Below are 18416 nucleotides of genomic sequence, written 5' to 3'. Positions count from 1 at the left end.
CTGCTCCGTGAGAAACACGCTTGAACATTCACTGATTTTAGGGGCTGACTTTAGGCTTAAAAAGGTTTTCTGAGATTTAGATACTGATGACCTATGCTCAGGTCATCAGTATCTGATCGGTGGGGGTCCGATACCTGGTACCCCTGCTGATCAGCTGTATGAAAAGACACCAGCATTTCCATGAGCGCCACAGTCATCTCTCAGCTTTCCCTAGGCTAGGGATGCTCAACCTGCGACCCTCCAGCTGTTGTAAAACTACAACTCCCGCCATGCCCTTCTGTAGGCTGAAAGCTGTAGGCTATCCGGGAATGATGGGAGTTGAAGTTTTGCAACAGCTGGAGGGCCGCAGGTTGAGCATGCCTGCCCCTAGGCCATGTGCCCCCCCCCCCTCATCAATCACATGGCCATAGAAGTGAATGAGGCTGAATGCAATACCAAGCACAGCCACTATACAATGTACGGCGCTGTGCTTGGTGAGCCTCAAGAAGGTCGCTGATCAGCGGGGGTCCTGAGCGTTGGACCCCCACAAATTACCGTAGATACCCCTTTAACCACTGATTTCAGCAGGACCGGACAGCCATCTAATATCTGTAAGGGTGTCCTGACTTTCCTCCAGAAGTAGATGTGGGAGCGCACATAGGCTGGTGATTTTTCCTATAGCGTGTAAGCACGACCACCGTTGCAGGATTGCAGAGTGGTCTGTAACCATGGAAACAAGCAGTGTATAATGTGATGGGAAAATGAATCAAGCCAGCAAAGGAAGCAATATGGACAGTCACAATACATTAGTAAGTGGCTTGTATTAACTTTCTCTACATGATAAATTCCATTTGCTGAAGTGACACAACCCATTTAAGCCTTTCTCTAACCCTAAGTTCACACCTGAGCGTTTTACAGCGCGTTCAAACGCGCTGTAAAACGCTCAACACGTGAAAACCAATGCTTTCCTATGGCCCTGGTTCACACTTGAGCGTTTTACAGCGCCTTTGAACGCGCTGTAAAACGCCCGACGCATAAACAAGTTCAGGAGCTTTTTTTGGGGCGTTTGACGCGCGTTTGGGCCATAGACTCATTGGACAACACTGCTGTCAATCACCCAAACGCGCGTTTACTATTACAAAAAACGCGCATAAAAACGCGCGTCAAAAACGCGCGTAAAACGCGCGTTTGAGAAACGCTTAGGTGTGAAAGCAGGGTTAGGCTATGTTCACACCTGCTCTTCGGTATTCCAGTAATCTACATGCTAAATGCCAGTTGAAGTGAGACAACCCCTTTAACGGCTATGTCAAGGCTGCACAGGGACAGGGGGTCAAACATTTTAATAAAAACCAATTGAAAAAATGATTTTACGCCCAAAATGAGTAAAATGCAAACATTAAAATGCACATATAGCCTTTAAAAAATGTCTGGACAATCCCCTGGACATTACTTACACCCATGTGTATAACAGGAGCAGCTCTACTTATCATGCAGAATGTTGGGGGTAGTGCTCCTTTAATATAACCCGATGTTTGCCCTACAACAAGAAAATCGGAGAATGGATTAAAAGCCAACCTTTCATCATGACCCATTTCACCTGCACACAAGTGATCCGGTCATGTTGAGAGGATGAGAAAAACAAATTAAATAACTATTCATTTATTTCGCACAGTTTACTCTAATTAGGACGTAATTGGAGATAATGAGAGAAGACTCCCGTGTACTAGGAAGAACTGGGTCACAGTGAAATCTGCGTTCTTCGGCCTCATGCACACGACAGTTTTTTTTCACGGTCCGCAAAAACGGGGTCCGTGGGTCCGTGATCCGTGACCGTTTTTTCGTCCGTGGGTCTTCCTTGATTTTTGGAGGATCCACGGACATGAAAAAAAAGTCGTTTTGGCGTCCGCCTGGCCGTGCGGAGCCAAACGGATCCGTCCTGAATTACAATGCAAGTCAATGGGGACGGATCCGTTTGAAAATTGAGCCACAGTGTGTCATCTTCAAACGGATCCGTCCCCATTGACTTACATTATAAGTCTGGACGGATCCGCTTGCCTCCGCACGGCCAGGCGGACACCCGAACATAACTTGAAGCGTCCCCATCACCATGGGAACGCCTCTACGTTAGAATATACTGTCGGATATGAGCTACTTCGTGAAACTCATTTCCGACAGTATATTCTAACACAGAGGCGTTCCCATGGTGATGGGGACGCTTCAGGTTAGAATACACTGCAAACTTGGTACAAGACTGCCCCCTGCTGCCTGGCACCACCCGATCTCTTACAGGGGGATATGATAGCACAATTAACCTCTTCAGGTGCGGCACCTAACGGTCGGTCGTGTGCATGAGGCCTTCATCACATGCCTCCTGAGGCATGTCATTGAAGGACATACAAGGTAATAACCACATTAAGGCCTCATGCACACGACCGTATGGGTTTTGCGGTTCGCAAAAAAAAAAAACTGATGACATCCGTATGCCATTGTTTTTTTTTTTTTGCGGATCCATTGTAACAATGCCTAAAACGGACAAGAATAGGACATGTTCTATTTTTTGGGCGGAGCTACGGAATAGACATACTGATGCGGACAGCACACGGTGTGCTGTCTGCATGTTTTGCGGACCCATTGAAATGAATGGGTCCGCATCCTATCCACAAAAAAAACGGAAACAAACAGCGTTCGTGTGCATGTAGCCTAATGCCGAATCTGCCAATTTTGGCCGGAACAGCCAACCATCTAATATGTATTTTCCCTGGATGGATCAGGCTGTTGCATTTCAACATGGCCAATCCTTCAGGGGAGATAAGCCACTGCCAGAGGAGTCTGGGATCTGCTTACGCTAGGTCCACATCTGCATACTGAAATGCGGCAGAGGAACATCCTAATAGAGTTCACAGTATAAGGGCTCATGCACACAAGCGTATTTTCTTTCTGCGTCGTTTTGCAAGCCGTATGCGAAACCATTAATTTCAGTGGCTCCTCAGAAAAAAAAACAGAAGTTACTCCGTGTGGATTCCATTTCTGTATGTCCATACGTCCGTTCTGCAAAAAAATAGAACATGTCCTATTATTGTCCGTATTACAGACAAGCATAGGACTGTTCTATTAGGGGCCAGCTGTTCTGTTCCGTAAAATACAGAATGCACACAGACGCCATCCGTATTTTTTCCGGATCTGTTTTTTTGCGGACCAAAAGATACATACGGTCGTGTGCATGATCTTTAATGCCGTGACCCCCCCAGATCTGTGTAACCCGTGCAGAGGTCATTGTACAAGGAAAGAATAGAGAAGCTTTGACAATCGTCTACTGTGAGTGGTGGATCCTGTCTTATCTATACATCCTATCATTACAGGCAGGATCAGAATGACAGATAAGCAGATAATGCAGGAATGGGATCTGTACAGACAAATAGGTGGCGCCTATTATTATTCTTAGTGGCCAGTGTGAAAAATGCAGGATTTTATGGTTTTTCTTTAACTATAAATATTGATTACCGAGTTAGTTTGTTTCACTGTGAGCTACATATTGGTAGCCTTTTGTTTAACTTTCCATTATTGAGTAATCTAGGAATTTGACCAGAGTTCCTATTACCTTTCCTCTCAGAAGTCAAGGTATTTCGAGTTACTCTTTTTGTATTTCTCAACGTGGAATCACTTCTTCAGCCTGATTTTGTGGTAATTGTCTTCTTTGGTCCACATCGTTGTGGCTCAGGGAGAAATGTTGTTCTCTAATTCCATTTGTGTACTATATTACATGTCTCGTGTAATTCTGGAAATGGAGATGTCTTTCGCATACATTGTCATAGCGGCTATGTTTGTCTGACTTGTTTTTCTATACAATAAAAATAGATTCAACACTAAATATAAATATTGATGTGGAAAATTAAAAATACCACCATCAAAAACTCTTTAAAATAGGTTAAACATAAAAACATGATTTAAACAATAGGTCATTTTCCCGTTAAAGGGACATTTCCAGTAATGCAGGCCTAATATGGAATTGTTATTTAAGCCATTCCCTAAAATACAGAAATAGGATCTCAGTTTTATAGGCCTGTTTCTAGGTTGTCAGCTTTTAGAGGGATGAAATTGACCTTATAGTCCTCTAGAGTAACATGTCAATAAATGGCAGTGCATTAGTGGCCTGGGTCAAACCGGGTGAGAGCAGGAGAACACACAATCAGCCAGTTTAACCAAAAATGTCAGAGCAGATTAACATTCAGATGGACGTGCGGGAATAAAATAGGGCATTTAAAATGAGAAGTCTGTGCTTGCACAGTGTGAACATGCGCAGGATAAGTGGTGAAGGAAGCAGTCAGGCATTTGTGCCTATGAGTAAAGCTTGTGTCTGAATCTTCTCCTGAACTGAGCTTTTCTGTGTATGGGGGAGTCAGGAGGACTACCTGTCAGCAGGAGGAACATTGAAGATGTACGGGCACCTCATATGACACGCTAAGGGGGAAATTCATTATTCTTCCCTATGCCTGGTTTTGGCAAAGAAAAGTTTTTATTTTTCAGTCATAATTTGAATTTTACACCTCCCTCGCCAATTTTACTTAAAGGGGGTGTGACGAGGGAAGTGTGTGAGGGAGGCCATTAGCCCCGTAAATAATGACTGGAATTTACGGTGGCTCCGAGCTGCCATAGATTTTATCCTGGAGCACAGACTGCCGGAGGAGACATGTCAATTATGAGGAAGGTCCCTCCTCGTTGTAAATTACATGGCGCCTCCGGCAGCACACGCCCCATCAAGACTGGTGTGTCAGATGAGTCAGGGCCTTAGCCAGCGGCAATTATGTATTAGGGAGCCACAGGAATCGGTGTGGTGCCGTACCGTGCTTCTACGGGAGAGCAGCTCCATAATGTGACGTGATGGAGTATGCTACGGTTTTATTTCCTGGGAGAAAAAGCCTCTGTACGAAATCCAGGGTATGCAAAGGCACAGTAAGGGCGCGTTCACATGGTGGAACTTGCCATCGGAATTTTGGCGAGGACATTGCGTGGTTTCTGCACCCCTTTGTTTTTGATGGGAGGCAGAGCTGCAGTTTGTGGGCCAGTGGTTTTAAGCCAAAACCCCACCAAGAAGGGATGTGTCCGGACGGAAGCCCTGGTGGGTGTCCACTTGCTGTTTAGCTCCCTTCAGTGGAGCTTAGACACGAGCATGTCTGCGACATTCAATGTGAACGACCACAGCGGTCACCCTGAGGCCCCGTCCACCTCTAGCAGTGCCTGGTCTCTGTAGAAAACATCAGACTATGACTAGTGAGGTGAAATCATCTAAGTGACCTGCTAAATGGCCTCTCTACTGTTACCAAACATGCAGGATTTACATGACCTACATAATCCTTCATTCAGCAGGTTGCATAACCGTGGATTCCTGCTCGTGACTTTTGTGCAGATTTTGCAGAGGCCGCATGTCTAAACACAGCCTGGCCCCGGGGCTGCATTCCAAGAAAGTCAGAAGAAACCGCACTACGATTGTAGACAAACGCTTAGCCGAGCACCTTTACTAAGGCTGTCTGCATCTTGTAAGGAGATTAAAATAGTCCGTGTTATGTAAACCATTTACATTGACGCGCCAGAGAATGTACTGTATACGTAATGTTATGTATGTGTGTACATACCGTGCAAATAAAAAGTCTACACATCCCTGCTGAAATGCCAGGAAAATCGGACCAAGAAGAATCATTTCGGACCTTTTCCCACCTGTAATGTCAGCTGTAATCTGTTAAATTCAATAAAAAAACAGGGTGGAAAAATAAAGAACTAAAATAATGTGGTTGAATAAATATGCACACCCTTAAACTACTTTATTACTTTGTTGAAGTACCCTTTGAATTTGGTACAGAATTCAGTCTTTTTTGCCGGAACATGCGCACTTCGCACAGGCGCAGACTACAGTGTGTAGTGCGCACGCGCGGGATTTCAAACAGGCTCAGGGATTACGTCAGCGCGCCAGCTCTTGAATATATTATAGGCGGCGCTGGACTCAGGAAGGCGGCACTGGGCACCGGACCGAGGGGTACGGCTGGGCACCAAGTTAGGAAAAGACATCCCCTTGGGCACCTTATGTAAGTCATTAGCATATCACTAAAATCGATTTTCTAAAGAAATAAATCAAGACTATTAGTTAATAAGGGCATCATTTAATACAGCTCCTGGAGACCTACAAGTAGCTATATTTTACTGTAGGGGTAAAATGTGGCGACAGAATCCATTTAGGAAGGACATGGTTTCTGTGACCCCTGCTGTATAATTGGGTGGCCACTACAAAGGGGAGGAAAATCAAGAAAGACGGGACTGTGCATGTCACTGTCATAATCTTTGTGACAACCTACTGCGTTCAATATTTAAAGGGGAGGGATTCGGGACTAATATACTGATGACCTACTCTCAGGATAGGTCATCATTATCTAATTGTTGAGATACACCCCCATTGAAGAGCAAGCGAGCACTGAAGCCTTTCCCTAGACCAGTGATTTCATGTTTATTGGTCACGTGGCCTAGCCGTAACTCAGTCCCATTCAAATGAATGGGCTTGAGCTGCAATACCAAGCACAGCCACTATACAGTGTACGGCTCTCACCGGCCTCATACAGCCGATCGTCGAGGGTGCCGAATGTCGGACCTCCACCTATCAGATATTGATGACTTGTCCTGAGGATAGGCTATCAATATCGCTCACGCGGAAAACCCCTTTAACCACTATCGAAACGGTCCTTTATGTTTGGCTATGTTTATATCTTCGTAGAAGACTCCTTTGCAGATTCAATCATAGAAAGAAAAGTCCACCTTGCAATGGTATTTTTCCTATAAAAACTACGGACTTCATGACGGATTCCAATACAAGTAAATGGGGCACCACTGGTGTACATCGTATGGCTGGTCCGGCATTGTCTTGTGGTTTCCCAGAAACCATGGCACAGATGTAAAATGCCCTTTCTCGGGCTTTGACCCCTAGTAATATTCAGTGTAAATAATCAATGTAATATCGAAGTAAAAGTAACCTGGACAAAACAAACTGCAACAAGCACAATGTCCTCCCTGTATAATGGTAATAAATAGCAGGACTGTTGATTCAGTGCTTGTCGTAAAACGTTTAGCAGACAGGCCACAAGCTGAACATTTCCAGGCGTTTTTTATGAGCATTAGAGACGGCAATGAATTTATAGGTCATAAATAAGCTGTATGATTTATGAACTCAGGTCTCCTTGGCAAGTGGGGACGTCAGCCATTATACTAATGATGTTGCCAGGGAAATAATTCCCCTTATGGAACAATCAAGGCAGTGTTTTCATTGGAAAGTTACCAGGGAAATGCTCAGGAAGATGAAAACCAGTGAAACTGGTTTTGATAAATACCAGTGTAAAATGCAGCAGTAAGACTGAGTGGTAATTGGAGACCATAAAGGTTTTCAGGTTTTTAAATACTCCCCGAACCAGCCTGAGGGACCAAACAGAACATTGTCCTTTTCATGGTAAATTTGACTGCATACCCATTTCATCTTTTGCCCTTTAATGTTGAGAACTTGCCAATTTTGGCCAAAAGTAAATTTTGGATCTCCACTTGTTTTGTGTGGTTCAGATCCTAAATATGGTGCTCGTGTTAGACTTTTGAAGGTAAATATACGTCATCTGCATCATGGCCCATCGGATGATGTACATCAGATCATACTTTGCCCATTTTCTACAAGCACTGAAGTGAAGCTCTAGGCAAAGGATACAGCCAATATTTAGCCAAAATACACTGAAACCTCTTTGAGATAACCACCCAAAAATGGCCTTCTAAGGGGGTGGTCTTCTCATGGTGCATGGAATTTAGACACTACCAATGCTTATCCTCTATTAAAAGTTTTTTCAGGAGTCAAGTATAGATGACCTATCCTTTGGAGAGGTCATCAATACCTGATCAACAGGGGTCTGACTCCCAGCACCAATCAGTTGTTTTCACAAGCTGTAGTACCAGAACTACCCAGCTGTGTACACTGTGTAGCGGCTGGACTTGGTTACTGCAACGCTGCTTTTATTCAAGTGGACAGAGCTTTGTAGTGCCGGTGCCTGGTTCTGGTACTACATCTCATAGAAACAGCTGATTGGCGGGAGTGTCGGATGGTGCTCACATTAGACCTATAAAGCTAAACATACGTCGTCCGCATCATGGCCCATCGGATGACGTATATATATAGTTGCATAGTTAATACGGTTGAAAAAAGGCATAAGTCCATCAAGTTCAACCAAGGTATAGGTAGGGACGCAAATCCCAGAGGAAGTGAGAGTTCTACACATTTTCATAAGCATTAATGCCATTTACTTTTAAGAATTCATCTAAACCCTTTTTAAAATTTCCTGCTGTGACCACGTCCTGAAAGACGTTTTGACGCTTTTGGAGACTGACCTTTTTCTTCTCCAGTCGGAGGCAGTGCCCCCTTGTCTTTTGAGAGCATTTGATAAGAGTTTTTCACCGTATTTTTTGTATGGTCCATTTATATATTTGTATTAGGTTAATCATGTCCCCCCTTAGACGTCTCTTCTCAAGACTAAATAAATGTAATTCTTCTAATTCTATATCAGATCATATTCTCCCCATTTTCTACAAGCTCCGAAGTGAAGCTTTAGGCAAAAGATACAGCCAATATTTAGCCAAAATACCATGAAATCTCTTAGATAATCACCCATAAATGTATTGAAAAGTAGCCTTCTAAAGAGGTGGGTTTCTCAAAGAAGATGGTAAGTGGAACTGAAAATCTGTCAAAGGAAATCTGATTTGGATAATGGCTAGTCTTTTCAAAGTGGTGGTCTTTTCAAAGTGGTTTCAGTGTATTCTGTATTTAGTACCACTTTGCACAAGTCAATGTGTTTGAATAGTGAGAGTCTTTTTCAAAAGTTGTGGAGCTGTAAAGTATACGTTTATGCTTTGGGTTGTCCTAGAGATTCCTGAAATAGGAGAGCACTCCTGGACTTCTGACTGATCACGCAAGTCTTCCTCTAAAGGCTGGCGGCAACTGCCACTAGTGGAACTTCCTGCACAAGAATTTATATTGCTACCATTGACCTGGCATGTCAAGGACCCCGCATTGCCAGTGGATGCTTAAAATAGGAAAGTATGCTGTAGGGATGTGTATCTGGGAAGCACCACTGGTTTGGTAAGATACTACTCATTTTGTTATTGTATAGCATTCTGTGTTTTTGGTGAAAAAATTTAAAGGGCTAATCCTTTTGTGATATCAAATAGCCATGTAGATATTACCCTGGATTTACCAGGACTTAACTACAGATGACCTAACCTTAGGATAGGTCATCAATATCTGATCAACAGGGGTCTGACTCCCAGCACTGATCAGGTGTTTTCACGTGCTGCAGCACTGGAACTACCCAGCTGTGTACACTATGTAGTGGCTGGACTTAGTTACTGCAGCGCTGCTTCCATTTAAGTGGACAGAGCTATGTAGTTCCGGTGCCTGGTTCTGGCTCTGCAGCTCATGGAAACAGCTGATTGATTGGAGTGTCTGATCCCCGACATTCTGATATTGATGACCTATCCTAAGGTTAGGTCATCTGTAGTTAAGTCCTGGTAAATCCAGGGTAATATCTACATGGCTATTTGATATCACAAAAGGATTAGCCCTTTAAATTTTTTCACCAAAAACACAGAATGCTATACAATAACAAAATGAGTAGTATCTTACCAAACCAGTGGTGCTTCCCAGATCCCCTTGCCAAATCACTATATTCTAGCCTCCAGCCATGATGTTTTGTTACAGAGATATGACCAATTGTTGGCTGCAGAGGTGACCTCAGTGGTTAAGATATTGTCCCTGGAAAGTACTGAAAAGTAAATAATCTATACCGAAATTACCGATATCAATAACTATAAAATGCTTACTGTTACTAAAAAAATAAGACGTTGGAGTACTCGGTAGCTTAGTTACTGTATCCAGGATCTCGTTACTATGCAGTTATTAGCTTGCGTTCACACATCTGTTCATTTTCTATATTCAGCATTATACACTGTTTTCACCATACAAAAGAGTAAATGATGCAAGACTTTCCATGAATCCGCACATCGCTTGATCAGAGAGTCGAGAAGAGCCCAACAGAAACTTAGGAGGAAAGCCCTCCGATAAGTGCTTGTGCCACCTTGTTTTAGCAATCGGTGGGGTCCTCAGCACCCTATGACTTGTCAGAAGTTTGTGATAGTTACCCTTTAAGCAGATCTAAGCTTGTGACAGGGTTCCTTTAATTGTTTGATCATTGCCTACGATGCATATATAATTTGTATAGTAGTCGAACTATAAATCCTAAACTAGTTTTAACACCTCCAGTAAGGTAACTGGCAGAGGAACAGACTGCCCGAGTTCACCGGATCTGGCCTAGCCTGATACTGCTGCGTGCATCGGATACGGTGTACTCCGACAGGCTGTATCTCTGCCAGAATAGCCCGCCGGATACCTCACTGTGTGTGGGCAAGTAGCATCTGGCTCTGTTCACACCTTCTTCATAGGGACCCGCACCTACCTCCTAAATTCAGCCCCCAAAGTGGTGGGTGGAAGACTCCGGTCCAGCCACCAGCAAGCGCTTTACCAATAGAAGTGAATGGGAACACACTGCGCATGACCGGCTACCGCTCCCATTCACATCTATGGGCCTGACGGAAATAGCTTGGCTATTTTTAGTGGCCCTATATACAGTCATGTGAAAAAATTAGGACACCCTTTGAAAGCATGTGGTTTTTTGTAACATTTTTAATAAAAGATTATTTCATCTCCGTTTCAACAATACAGAGAGATTAAAGTAATCCGACTAAACAAAGAAAACTGAAGAAAAGTCTTTTCAAGATCTTCTGTAAATGTCATTCTACAAAAATGCCTATTCTAACTGAGGAAAAAGATAGGACACCCTTGCCCCTAATAGCGAGTGTTACCTCCTTTGGCTGAAATAACTGCAGTGAGACGGTTCTTGTAGCCATCTACCAGTCTTCGACATCGGTCTGAGGAAATTTTACCCCACTCCTCAATGCAGAACTTTTTCAGCTGTGAGATGTTTGAGGGGTTTCTTGCACGTACAGCCCTTTTCAAGTCACCCCACAGCATCTCAATGGGATTCAAATCTGGACTTTGACTTGGCCATTCCAGGACTCTCCATTTCTTCTTTTTCAGCCAATCTTTGGTTGATTTACTAGTATGTTTTGGGTCATTGTCATGTTGCATGGTCCAGTTCCGCTTCAGCTTTAATTTTCTAACTGATGGTCTCACATGTTCTTCAAGCACCTTCTGATACACAGTAGAATTCATCGTGGATTCTATGATGGTGAGCTGACCAGGTCCTGCTGCAGCAAAGCAGCCCCAAACCATGACACTTCCACCTCCATGCTTCACAGTTGGTATGAGGTTCTTTTCTTGGAATGCTGTGTTTGGTTTACGCCAAACATGTCCTCTGCTGTTGTGTCCAAATAATTCAATTTTGGACTCATCTGTCCAAAGAACATTATTCCAGAAGTCCTGGTCTTTGTCAACTTTATTTCTGGCAAATGTCAGTCTGGCCTCGATGTTTCTCTTGGAAAGCAAAGGTTTCCTCCTTGCACACCTCCCATGCAAGTTAAACTTGTACAGTCTCTTTCTGATTGTAGAGGCATGTACTTCTACATCAACAGTAGCCAGAGCCTGCTGTAGTTCTCGAGATGACACTTTAGGGTTTTTGGAGACCTCTTTTAGCATCTTGCGGTCTGCTCTTGGGGTGAACTTGCTGGGGCGACCAGTCCTGGGCATGTTGGCAGTTGTTTTGAAAGCCCTCCACTTGTAGACTATCTTCCGGACAGTGGAATGGCTGATTTCAAAATCTTTTGAGATCTTTTTAAATCCCTTCCCAGACTCATAGGCTGCTACAATCTTTTTTCTGAAGTCCTCTGACAGCTCTTTTGCTCTCACCATGGTGCTCACTCTCACTTCAACAGTCAGGAGCACACCAAACTAAATGTCTGAGGTTTAAATAGGGCAAGCCTCATTCAACATGCAGAGTAACGATCTACTAATTATGTGCACCTGGTGTGATATACCTGTGTGAGATCTGAGCCAATTTAAGAGGGAATACATGTGAGGGTGTCCTATCTTTTTCCTCAGTTAGAATAGGCATTTTTGTAGAATGACATTTACAGAAGATCTTGAAAAGACTTTTCTTCAGTTTTCTTTGTTTAGTTGGATTACTTTAATCTCTCTGTATTGTTGAAACGGAGATGAAATAACCTTTTATTAAAAATGTTACAAAAAACCACATGCTTTCAAAGGGTGTCCTAATTTTTTCACATGACTGTAAGTGAAAGGAGGGCAGCTGCGCATGCGCAGTGCACCTTGCACCACTTTCGGAGCTCCGTTCTCGCTATAGGCAATGGGACCCGCACCTATTAGACAATCGCTAGGATATGCCCCCATTGTCTAAGATAAGACAACCCCTTTAAGGGCATCTGTCAGCAAATTTGTACCTATGAAACTGACTGTTCTATTAGGGGCCAGCTATTCCTTTCCATAAAATACAGAATGCACACAGCCAGTATCCGTGTTTTGCGGATCCGCAGTTTGCGTACCGCAAAACATTCAAAGGTCGTGTGCATGAGCCCTCATGATCTGAAGGCTCAGTCTGTAGCCGTTGTCTCTGTTCTCCTAAGTGGTTATAAACGTTAATTTAAAGGGGTTGGCCCATCTGGGACATGGACGACATATTGCCAGGATATGCTATCAGTGTTGGATAGGTGTGGGTCCTACCTCTGGGACCTGCTCCTATCTAGAGAACAGGGCTCGCAGTGGGAGTTGTGGAGCTGAGAAAAAGGGCCAACTCAGCTATATGGGTCACGCCGTCACCTAATCAAAAGCAGCCTATAGGATAGGGGTAATAGGAGTGCATTCAGACTTGGAGGCAGCCACACCACCAAGTGTCTATTGCAGAGAAAAAAAATCTCAGAAAATGAGGTATTAGTCTATATATCACCTATGTATTCAGTACTATGTGAGTGCTCTTATGGTATGTTGTGTGTTTTTTTTCTTTAAATGTAGCCATGCACATATGTGTATTTCTTTATGATATCATGCAAGATTTTTTTCATCTTTTTTCTTTTGGTGATTTATTTTCTGGTCTCCTAAATGTAGATGCCCAATGGTATAGTAACAGGTGTCAAATGAGTAGGTTCCTGATCAAAATATATCTTCTAAGAACCTCAGAGTTATTTATTATATCAAAATGAGGTATTAGCCTATATATAACTTTTGTATTTGTGTTATGTGGACGCTATTATGTTCTGTTTTTTCATATCCTAGTGATATGCCATCCATGCCTCAGAAGGGAATACCCCTTTAAGGCGAAATCTGATTAGGCAGACCATAATTCAGACTATTGATCACTATGGGGAAGTGCTACAGAGTGAACCGACAGACAGTTTGGGCTCATTCACACGACCGTGTGAAGCCCGTGCCCGTGCTGTGGACCACAAATTGTGGTCTGCAATATGGCAGCGGGCTGCACACGTTCGTGTGATTGAGCCCTTTGAGGCATTTCTCTGACCAGAGGACACACCGGCTTGCATTTTGTGTGTGAATAGAATCAGGCCTAGAAGACAAAGGGAGCATCATTTTTAAATAAAACCAATTTGGATTTTTTTTTCCAATGCAATAACAAAAAAAAAAGGTGTGCATGTCCTTAAGGCTTATTGCGGATCCGCAATACACGGGCACCGTTCCGTGTGCATTTCGCATCACGGATGCGGACCTATTCACTTCAATGGGTCCGCAAATCCGGAGATGCGGAATGGTGCGGAACGGAAGCACGGAACGGAACCCTACGGAAGCACTACGGAGTACTTCCGTGGGGTTTTGTCCCGTACTTCCGTTTCGCAAAAAGATAGATGTCCTATCTTTTTGCGGAACGGCCGGATCGCGGACCCATTAAAGTGAATAGGTCCGCGATCCGCTGCGGCTGCCCCATGGTGGGTTTTTGTGCATTGCGGGCGGCGCACACGTTTGAGTGCAAGAGGCCTTAGAGGACTTCTATGGGCTTTAAAAAAAAATCTGCCCTCTGTCGGGCCACCGATTTTGCCTTCTCCGCTGCGCTCACACCAGCTGCGGCCTCTTCGACTCCGTCCTGTAAGTACTGACCGAACTTTCTTCCCACAACAGGGCAGAAGGTGGACGGATTTTTTTCTAAAGCCCAGAGAATCCTTTTAGGCATAAAGACATTATATTATGTTTATGAGGTTTCAGAATGCAGCAAAATGCCTTTAATCCGATCCAGAATAATCCAGAAAGTCTGATAATCTAGTTCTTACTTCCAGCCGAGAACTGCAATGTAATAAAGAATTTCACTAGAGCAGAAGCTGAAGACTAAGTAGAGATCGCCAGTTCGGAGCGTCCTTTGATTAAGGCCTCCTGCACATGACTGTATCCGTTTTGCGATCTGCAAATCGTGGATACGCAAAATATGGATGCAGTCTGTGTGCATCCTGCAGTTTTCACAGGAACCACTGTAAAAAAATATATTCTTGTCCGCAAAACAGACCAGAATAGAACTGATTCTATCATTTGCGGCACGGCCGCACGGATGTGGACAGCACATGGATGACATCCGTGTGCTGGCTGTTTATTCGCTGACACATAGAAATGAATGGGTCCATGTGCGATCCGCAAAAAATGCAGCTCGGACACGGACTAAAAATACGGTCGTGTGCACAAAGCCTAAACAACATTATAGTTGCTGATTTTGTGTTCATTTTCAGACATCTTCCTGAACATTCTCTGTTCTTTTACATAATTTCTTTTTTTTTATTCTTTGTTTTAAGGGTTATCAAGGAATGGTTGATGGCGGAGACAATATTGTTGAAGTGTCATGGGAAAGTGTATCCAGCATTTTACAAGTGGTAAGTGCCACAAGTCTTGTATTTCATTTATGTTCATTTATCTTACGTTTGCTGGTAGATATTAGTTTGGATTATTTCAGGATTCTAGGGAATTCTCTGAAAAAAGGGGTGGTTTTTATTTCCATGTATCCTAATAGGAAGTTCTGAACCTCTTGGCTGGAGTGAAGAGCACTTACCAGGAGCACCTCTTCCTGTCCTGTCCTGCATTGCACATATAATGCATTCTTTTGAATAGACACAATGTCATGCTTAAAGGGGTTGGTCACCTTTGGAAATGGCACTTTGATTAATGTACTGATGTACTTTTGTAAGCTGGTTAGTTGTGCCCTGTGGGACAGTGCCGCACTCTTGCATAGTATAGATAGTCCCTGTGTACACAGTGCCTTGGTCCCAAAAACGGCCACTGATGTTGGGGCACATGACCACACCTGTCCATCAGTGGATCCCAAGATCCCTGTCCCCCCCCCAGCTACCCACCCTTACAGCATACGGACACCGGAGACATCACTCAGATCCTGTGGCCGTTGAAGACCCTCCTCACATTTAATCTCTCTGCTCCTGAGGGGTAATAGGCTATGAGGACCAGCACCTCAACAAGGCTCTACAGGAGATGAGGACCCCGAGGTGACAGTGAGGCAGGAACATCTTGTGCAGGTTGGTGTAGGCCACAAGCTCTGTGCAAAGCGGCCCCATGCCTTGGTCTCAAAACGACCACTGATGTTGGGGCACGTGACCACATTTGTCCGTCAGTGAATCCCAAGATCCCTGTCCTCCCTAGCTACCCACCTTTGCGGCATATGGACACCGGAGACATCACTCAGACCCTGTAGCCTTTCAAGGCCCTCCTCACATTTAATCTCTCTGCTCCTGAGGGGTAATAGGCTATGAGGACCAGCACCTCAACAAGGTTGTCCAGGAGCAGAGGACGCCGAGGTGACAGCGAGGCAGGAACATCTTGTGCAGGTTGGTGTAGGCCACAAGCTCTGTGCAAAGCAGCTGTACAGGACAGGGTGCATTTTCCACAGAGCAGGGGAATTTTGGAGGCAGGATTTCAGTGTAGATATGAGTGAAAAGTCTGTGCAAGATTTTTTGCTGAATATATTGGAAACCAGGGCTTACAGCACAGATAATAACAGTGTGCACCTTTCATCTCCTGTGCAGTCACGCTCCCCCTGGGTTTAACAAGCAGAGCATCACCATTTTTGGAGCTAGTAGCTGTCACAAGTAACACAGGATAGTAACACAAATTCACGGGGCCCCTGATGATGGGAACATCAGTTGGGCAGTGGATCACTTGGACTAGTTGAAGGCTATGGCTCCTAGATGAATTTTTGTCTTGCGACCACCACATGGCCTCTGTGTTTCCCCATTAAGAATTTTGACCATCTCATGGTAAGACTCCAGTGACAGTCGCCATGGAGGCCCCAGCCAACAGCCTGGAGCTTTAGCAATGGCTTTGATTGTCCTGTTCACTTTTACTCAGACATGATAGGCCAATCAGCCACCAGCTTGTAGATGGCAGATAAATTATGTCTCTAAAAAAGAAAAGCCTCCAACAAATATTCATTAGAGGTCATCATGATTCAGGTATTCAGATGATATTTAAAAGGATCCAGTAAAAAAAAAAAAATCAGATTAACTAGGGAATGAACAGAACACTTGCCTGGTGACCTCCTTTTTATCTTTTAGGCTGCAGATCTGTAAATTACCGGGTTCCTCTCCTGCTGTCCAAGATGGCCCCACCGTTTCTCTTAATGCCTGATGCACACTGTGCATCAGTAGTCCAAGACACTTCCTACTTGTCCAGCCCTGCCATCTGATTGGCCAGCACTGCTCACTGCTGGCCAATCAGAGGAAAGCAGGAAGTGTCTTGAGCTACCAAGTACACAGTGTGCATCAGGTAGTCTGAGAAGTGGTGCGGCCATTTTGGATGGCAGAAGAGGACTAATTGACGGATCTGCAGCTGAAAAGATGAAAAGTAGGGCACCATGTTTTGTTCCTTCCCCAGTTAAAAAAAAATTTTTTCTTGAAACTAAAGGTAGCTCTAAGATGCCCATGTAAGTCGTGTACCGGGGTGGGCTCCCCAGGATACAGCGAAGTCATGAACAAGGAAAACAACTCTGACACCAGCTCTTGTAGAACAGACTTTGTTTTACTGGTACGGGATATCAAACACACTCCCAAATGCAGTGAACATAAAATCAGATTACATACACTCAGCCCGGAGGCTGAGACCCCTGTGTCGCACAGCACGGTGCCCTACGATGGTAGCCAGAAAACACTTGCGCAATTTACCTACTGTGAGCAAAGCTAACCCTGCCTCGCCATACCTGTTATTACCCTGAAGAACAGGAACAATCGTGTGTGGGTGAGATACAGGCTAGCCCACGGTGCGACACAGAAGCTTACAATCTTACCAGACTATACAGTACTATCCCCCTTCCTTTTCCCAAACTGTAATGTGGCACGTGCCTAAGATATCTCTCCCGATAAACATGCTGGGGTAACGAGATTATGGTGAAGTGCTCTCTGTTCTCCGGAGCGAACCAGAACTTTAACTGATAAGTCCTTGTGACAAACAAGCAGCAATTCTTGGTAGCCTGCCACTCAGCAACACTAACTAACTACCGGCAGGTCTGATCTCAGTCTCTAGTATTTAGGCGCCAATCTTATATTGAGGTGCGTGCACGTTCTGTCTTACCGACCGAGTTTGCCCTGTCTCCACTGATGACTACGAACTGAACAAAGGCTGATCCAACACACGTGCGGTACCGCAGGGTCCGTTGCTTTCCTCTCCAGCTCTCATCAGCGATCCTGGCAGCTGTATTTCTTCTGGACGGGATCTGGGTCCTTGACACGATCAGCTTCACTTGGCTGCAGTTCTGTTCGCAAAAGGGTGATTCCACACTTGCATGTTAATGGATTTCTTCTCTCACACACTTTTCCAGTCTGCAACTAAGATTGACACACGCTTCCTTCCTCTAGACACACAGCTCCACCTCCTATGAATATTTAAATCTGAGCAGTCTGTTTAGCTGTGTGGGGAAACAGCGGCCTCTTGTGGCCAAACATCAAAATAACAGTGTTCATGCAATAAGAGCTGTTTCACAATCTCACACCCATACACTGTTGGCCTGCTGCTATCCCTCCCCCCACCTTCATATACCTGCATGGTCGGATCAGCCAACAGAGGCTGATTCTTTTGCCCCAAAAAATCATCTGTTGGGGAATTGTTGAGAGGCCCCCTTATAGTCCTGCTGAAATCTGCGGGTTTAACCAATTACGCTCTAGTGTCTATGTGAGACCCTTTTGTGTGAGATTTTTATTTTTAAAGATATATTCTAATATTGCAGAATATGTTTATTATATATGTTTATTATATCATTATAATGCAATTTGTGCAAAAAAACAACAACATAGAAATAAAGCATTTTAGCTGGGTGTCACCAGTTTGGGGGGGGGTGTTCCTGCACAGTCTGACACTATCCAATCAGTGCTGTCAGTGTCAGACTGTGCAGGGACACACCCTCCACTGG

At 44.3% G+C, this 18416-nt stretch overlaps 1 protein-coding gene across 5 annotated transcripts in view; it reads left to right on the top strand.

The window, feature by feature from the left end:
• Nucleotides 1-18416, top strand: part of LOC122939258 (phosphofructokinase, platelet) — a 94280-nt gene that overhangs the window by 16909 nt on the left and 58955 nt on the right. For all 5 annotated transcript variants that reach the window (XM_044295317.1, XM_044295314.1, XM_044295316.1 and 2 more), the window contains exon 3: nucleotides 14803-14880. In XM_044295317.1, coding sequence (XP_044151252.1) covers nucleotides 14803-14880 — 78 coding nt within the window. The remainder of the gene's footprint in view (nucleotides 1-14802; nucleotides 14881-18416) is intronic.

The sequence above is a fragment of the Bufo gargarizans genome, chromosome 5, assembly GCF_014858855.1.
Source record: "Bufo gargarizans isolate SCDJY-AF-19 chromosome 5, ASM1485885v1, whole genome shotgun sequence".
Lineage (NCBI taxonomy): Eukaryota > Metazoa > Chordata > Amphibia > Anura > Bufonidae > Bufo > Bufo gargarizans.
This window is presented reverse-complemented; position numbering and strand designations above follow the sequence as displayed.